Source organism: Coptis chinensis, chromosome 7 (assembly GCF_015680905.1).
Source record: "Coptis chinensis isolate HL-2020 chromosome 7, ASM1568090v1, whole genome shotgun sequence".
NCBI lineage: Eukaryota > Viridiplantae > Streptophyta > Magnoliopsida > Ranunculales > Ranunculaceae > Coptis > Coptis chinensis.
Window position 1 is genome coordinate 9,177,306 of NC_141462.1, and position 7,271 is coordinate 9,184,576.

General features: G+C 36.0%; 1 protein-coding gene across 1 annotated transcript; it reads left to right on the forward strand.

Annotated features, from left to right (window-relative positions):
- Nucleotides 1–3,291: 3,291 nt before the first annotated feature.
- LOC147485855 (uncharacterized) lies at nucleotides 3,292–3,954 on the forward strand. Its single transcript, XM_086573598.1, has one exon. It carries the CDS (start codon nucleotides 3,292–3,294, stop codon nucleotides 3,952–3,954), a length of 663 nt encoding a protein of 220 aa, XP_086429724.1.
- The last annotated feature ends 3,317 nt before the right edge of the window (nucleotides 3,955–7,271 follow it).

The window sequence follows — 7,271 nt, forward strand, 5'->3', positions numbered from 1 at the left end:
AGTTGCATGGGTATTCAAGCTGAAATGAAAATCAATTATGAAAGAAATCTTGAAGAATGATATCTTCGGTCGGGTGGTTGCATATGTCTATACCATTGAATTTCATAAGCGCGGTCTTCCACACATGCATTGCCTTTTATTTCTCGCGCATGATGACAAGATCCAAAACAGTGAGCAAGTGGATAAATTTGTATGTGCTGAATTCCCAAACCCCGACACCTACCCTGCATTGTTTGAAACAGTGAAGAAGTGCATGGTTCATGGCCCCTGTGGTGATCGAGATCCGAGTGCTTCATGTATGGAAAATGGTCGATGCACCAAAGGCTATCCAAAAGAGTTTGTGGAGGAAACAATTATGGATAAAAAAGGGTACTCCATTTACTGAAGGCGCGACACTGGCAAGAAATATTTTGTGAAGAGGAAGAATAAAATGGTTAAAGTTGATAATGGAGATGTTGTTCCCTACAATGTATATCTGTCTGAAATGTTTGACTGCCATATCAATGTTGAAGTTTGTGCATCGTGTCAAGCTGTTAAATATATTAACAAGTACATCTACAAAGACTATGACAAAGCAACAGTGGTGGTGGCAGAAACAAATGATGAGATTCAGCAATATATTGATGCAAGGTACATTGGACCAACAGAAGCTACATGACATCTATTTCAGAATCTAATGCATAAAGAGTTTCCAAGTGTCCAACGATTGGCGCTTCATTTGGAAAGTATGCATAGGGTTGTTTACAATAGCAAAGAGCCCATGGATGCAATTCTTTCCCGAGCTAGAGACCAAACTTCAACACTGACAACTTTTTTTGAGCGTTATGCTGAAGATCTAGATGCACGAGCATATACCTATCAAGAATTTCCACAACACTATGTTTTCCACAAAGACTCTCAAAAGTGGACTCCTAGGACTCAGGGACCTTCCATTGGTAGGATGTATTTTGCAAGCCCTAATGCCGGGGAGTGGTTTTATCTATGCTTGCTACTTACTGTTGTAAAAGGGCCTACCTCCTTTGCATATCTTTATAAAGTCGGTGATACCGTGTACAACACATACAAAGAAGCATGTATTGCCCGTGGGCTATTGGAAGCTGATGATGAGTAGATACAATGCCTAGAAGAGGCAGCGATAATGAAAACTGGATATCAACTGCGGAGGTTGTTTTGTGTAATTCTTTTAGAGTGTCAACCGTTACGACCAGATCTACTTTGGAGCAAATTTGCATCGAGTATATGTGATGATCTTGGACACTGGCTTCGAACAAAGCACGGCATCCCAGATCCAACTGGGGGTGGGAATTTGGCCCTAACGACCCTAACCCGGCCCTGACCGACCCGACCCTAAGCCCTATAAAGCCCTTACAACTAAAGCCCTCACAGAGTTTAGGGCAGGGCCGACCCGGCCCTAATGCCTTCTAAGGCAGGGTCAGGGCTAAGGTTCTGAAACATAGGCCCGACCCTAACTAAGCCCTAGTTATAATTTCAATATAAAATACACAACTAAAACTATCCAACTCCTTGTTACATATTTTCAATTAAAATAACACTATCCTTTGTAATTTATCACTTACCGTATGGGTACTTCTAATAACTTGTCTTATATCATAAAAACTTGTAAACCTAATTGTTTCTATCTCATAACTCACGTACACCTCACAACTCCCCGTCTAACCTAGTCGCCAAGAACAATAATGAGCACTGGGCACTAGCCTAATGAAAAATAGGTTGGCGTCACTAAAAACTCATTCCATACTCTTATTTGTCTTTGTGTTCTTCAATGTTAAATGTAATTTTGGTGAGATTTGAGTACAAGAAATAACGGATTTATGTCAGTGAAAGCTCATTCCAAAATGTGTCTTGTGCATTTTAACCGTAATTTTGAAATATAAATATGAGTCTCTATGTACTTCAGTTTATTAGATTGTGGATATGCATTTTAAATTGTTGGACTTATCAAGAATTATTACTAGATTGGTTGTTATTCAAATTTCAAAGTGGTGGGACTTTGAGTTTGCAAATCTTTGAAATTTTTTGTAATATAAATGAGTTTTAAAACCGATGCAAAGAAAAAGAATAAAATATATAGGCCCGGCCCTAAAACATAGTAAAGAGGGCTTAGGGTAGGGTCAGGGCTTGAAATTTAGACTTATGACCCGGCCCTATGGGGACTTTAGGGCCGGGCCAGCCCGGCCCTAATAACTGAAAGGCTTTAAATGTTTAGGGTCGGGCTAGCCCGACCCGGCCCATTGCCCACCCCTAGATCCAACTGATGAGCAAATAACAGATTATGATTTATATCTGGTGGAACAAATCCTTTTAGAATCTAGGAAGACATTGGAAAATTTCCTGCCCATGCCAAAGCCAAAAGAGGATTGGAGCAAAATTGTTGGCAATAGGCTCATTTAGGAGCAACGCCAACTTCAGCATGAAGGCATAGGAGAAGAGGCTGCAGTTGATGTGAGTCGTCTTAATGACGAACAACTTCATGCTTACACTGCTGTGACTGATTCAATATTTGGTGGCAAGGGCAAACTTTTCTTTTTTAATGGAGCAGCTGGTACAGGGAAAACTTTTTTGTATAATACAATTGCAAAGAGGACCTACCGCAGCATGGGTCTTATTGTCATCATGGTGGCATCGTCGGGAATTGTTTCTTTGTTATTGTTTGGTAGACACACTGCTCATTCTACATTTAAAATTCCAATTGATGTGATGGATACCACTTTTTGCGGTTTCGCTAAACATTTCGACCTTGCTGACCTATTTAAAGAAACAAAACTAATTGTTTGGGATGAGGTGCCCATGCAACATAGATAATGTGTTGAGACTGTGGATAGAACACTTCAAGATATTTGCGGAAACAAGAAGATATTTGGTGATATCACTACAGTTCTTGGTGGTGATTTTTGACAAACACTACCTGTTATACCGTTAGGCCAGAGAAAGCAATTTGTTGGTGCATCACCACAGTGCTCTTTCCTTTGGAGTTATTTAGAAGTTTTGCACTTGGTACAGAACATGCGGCTTGAAATGGCGGAGTCCGAGAATGTCTAATTCGTCGATTTTTTGTTGGAGGTGTGCTATTAATGCCTTCTAATTAGAATGTTTTTTCTCCATTAGTTCCATATATAAACGAACTATTTTAGAAACTAATTAATTCATTTTTTGCTTTGATTCATTTAGATTGGTTCGAATCCCAAAGAATGCGTACAATTGCCGAATGGAATGCACAAGTATACCAATATCCAAGAACTCATATTCTCTGTCTATCCCCAATTAGATGTTATGGACACATCGTCTCCAAATTTCTTAATTGATCGTACTATTCTTGCTGCCTGTAATGATGATGTGAGTGCAATTAATGAGGTTGCACTGAATTTGTTCCCTGGTGAAGCGCTCGAGTATTTGGCTGCAGATAAAATCATCGAAGATGATATTGATAATCCAAGTGGGGCTCACTATCCCACAGAGTTTCTGAACTCCCTCGACCCTTCTAGCTTACAACCTTTCAATCTCAAGTTAAAACCTAGATGCCCTATAATGTTGCTCAAGAACATAGCACCTAAAGATGGCCTTTGTAATGGGACACGACTTATGGTGCTTCAATGTACGAGTAAAGTCCTTCAAGCCAAAATTTTGATTGGAGAGAAAGCTGGAAATCCGGTACTTATCCCAAGAATATCTCTGGCTCCTTCAAATTCGGAGTTGCCTTTCAAACTATCAAGGCGACAATTCCCTGTTCGACTAGCTTATGCCATGACAATTAATAAGTCGCAAGGCCAGTCAGTGAAATATGTTGGCACTGATTTGAGGACACCAGTTTTCAGTCATGGACAACTCTATGTGGCCATGTCCAGATGTACTTCTTCAAAAAGAATATCCATTTTTCTTCCACCTAATGCAAGAAATTGTACCATAAATGTCGTATACCCAGAAGTTCTTCTCTAAGGACATCGATACCAATGAGAAAAAGGCGAGTAAGAAATTAAATAATGCTACTTTTATTGGTTTAGAGATTAAAGAATATGTTGTATCCATATACATGCTATGTAAGTTTTTATGATAGTTTTTTTTTTTTTTTTTTATGATAGCGTGGATACTTAAAAGTAAGAATAAAGATTATTTCATTTTGAGAACCATCTATTTTGTAAACAATATGCTAAATGTATCAAGTCTAAAAAAATCATGTGTATGTGGTTTGCTTGCAGGTACTAAGTTAAATTGCCAAAAAATTTCAGCGACATGATTGCAGTCATTGCTCCATGGTGCATTTATCCATATGGTAGCATAATGGTGTGAACAGTATATATAGAGGGGAGAATGAGATAAATGAGGAACTCGATTATTGGGCATGGAGTATTTATTTTATTTTATTTTTCCCTTTCGTTACTAGAATTAGCCCCAGCTAAAAAATTATGCAAAGTCTTCTTTAATGTTTAATGAGTTGTCTTTTAGTTTTAGAAGTAATTTGTGTTATGTATAAATATGAAGTTATATATTTTGGTTTGGTTTATCTATGAGAATTGTATTGTTTGATTTTCAGGTTATGACAGGATTTAAGTTTTTGAAATGTTGAAAATACAAAGGAGACTCTGCTGGATTTTTTATTTAAAAAAAAAATGATGATGTTCTTAATTGAAGACTCTCTCCCCTTCTTTTCCTCATTCTCATTCTGATATGTGTTGAATTAATGAATGTGTAAGGGTATGTGTAATGAGTTGGTTTGTGAGAAATGAAATGCATAGAATTGCAATAATTAAGCTCACTTGAGTATGCGTAGTATGAAATGATTATAAAGTATAAAACTGTTGGAAATGGTTATATCATCGATCCAATGCTACCATAGAGATGGTCTCTTGGGGTGTTGTTCAAAAGCAATGTGTCTAGAGTGCCGACTGGCATGGGCATTCACTAGTAATTAATAGTTTGTACTATCAATCCAGGAATAGATAAAGATTACGTGATATCTTAAGTCGATCTCCCGCTCTCTGGCTATCGAAATTGAAGCTCATGGTTTAGCTAGGTGGAGTTTTGCTCTCTCCCTCTGTCTAGGTCTTCTTTAGATAAGGTCAAACTTCAAATCTTGATTAATTGTTTTTAAACAAGCATTAACTTTGTTAGTTTTTGAAATTGGGATTTGTCTATTGTTTACAACATGTATTTTCTAAAATTGGGTTTTGAATTAAAAAAACAGGAATTCAAGTGGTTCGCTCATTTTTGTTTTTCCATACACTTGAACTTCAAATCACTCTATACGGGTTAAACCTAACCTCAAGATATCAACAAATGTTCAGTTCTGAGTCACAGCATAATTTTCAAAATGAAAATTAAAAAAGTCGTTAAGGGAGATCTTCTCATCTTCTCAAAACTATATGGCTTTTAAACTAAACAGAACATGCATAGATGCTAGCCTCAATGAATAAGCTTCAAACATATTTTAAAATTAAAACATTGATAAGAGGATATTTAACGTTGGTCATCTTAGCAAGATGATGTCCAACCATACTCACTCGAACAAATAAAAAAACATGCATAACTTTGTGCTTTGGCCTAGACAAAGCAGCTACTTCACTGAGTTCATATCACAGTCGATTATTCTATATTTATTGTTTTCTAAATTTACTATTTATTGTTCTAAATAGTGTGTTAATATGTGCGTTTTTACTTGTTTTTTCCTTTGTAATTGGAAAGTCCAATGTCTTCTGCCAATAATTAGCCTACAAATTCCAAGGTGCCAGAACAATATCGATATCACTCTACTCATCATGTTCGAGATATGTCTGCTGAACAAGGAGACGCTCAGCGAGCACGTGACCGTATTCGGAAAAGAAATCGTCGTCAGTGTATGTTAGAGGAACAACGTTCTCAAGAAAGGGAGCGTGAATGTCTGAGAAGTAGAGAGAATCGACAAAGAATGCGTATGGCAAAGGATACGACAAGTGTAGACCAATTTCTTCCAATTATGCAACAACATTTGCAATCAGAAGTATCAAATTTAACTGCAACTTCCACTTGGTCTGTTACTAAATATTGATAACAACGTTATACAAGTTTGTCTTGGATGTGCAGGTATTATTTTTATTTAATTTATAATCAAATTTGATGCAGTATCTTTATTGACGCACTTTCTATATCATTTCTTCTAAGGAACGTCCACTTCATAACTGAATTTGGAATCTCACATGGATTTAGATGTTGATCCACATCTTAACATAGATGCTTTTAATGAAGAGCTTAACAGTGTGGATGAAGGTGACTGTGAATTTATTGATGATATGATTCATTCTTCATCAATATTGCATCCTACTCAGGAAGGTATACATATCTATATTCTCTATTTGTGTTATTCAATACTTTCAGTATAATTTTCATTAATTTTACTAAATTTAATAATGATATAAGTTATTTAATTTATTTGTCTTTTTTTTACTCTGTTTCTTAATACGGAATTTGACATTATTTTAGATATTAATTCAAATTTTAAAGTAAGTTATCATCATGTTGATACGTCAATATTTAATCAGGCTTCACAAGGTATATAATGCTTAACTTTTTATTAACATCTCCATTTTTATGTTTATATATATGCATGTATAATATTTGTATTTATGATTTTATATTTTTTGTTTAATAGATACATATTCCTCATTTATAGGTATCGCTATGTTACCACGTATGAATTTAGATGGGCATCTTCAGTTATCAAGTGATCAATCTCATGAGACTGTGTCTATTCTACCAGGTTTGTATCTAGAGTTTATACATATTTTTATATAGTAATCGTGTTTTTTATGTAATACTATTTTTCAATTTCATAATATTTATATATATATGCATATCAGAGATCATATTGTTCACCTCCATCAAGTTATCGACATCATGGATATCATAATTGTGCAAGGAATTATGTAGATTGCTCTGCTATGCAGCCTTTTCAATTGCCACCTTCAATACTATGTCCTCACTGTTCTGCAAAACTGTTTGCTCATGAAACATCAGAACTTTGTTGCTTAAATGGTCAAGCCTCTTTACCTTCACCCCCTATTCCGGATGAGTTATTGGATTTGTTCAAAAAAAAATTGCCAACAAGTAGTTGATTTTAGACAGAAGATTCAATCATATAATCATGTGCATGCCTTTACTTCTATTGGTGTTCATGTAGATGAAAACTTGGCAAATGGTCAAAATGGTATCTATCCATATCGTGCTAAATGATCTATATATCACAGAATTGGAGATCTCTTACCACAAGATGGGCAGCGACC

Coding starts and splice junctions, on each gene's coding strand:
- LOC147485855 (XM_086573598.1), top strand. CDS start 3,292: ATGGACACATCGTCTCCAAATTTCTTAATTGATCGTACTATTCTTGCT.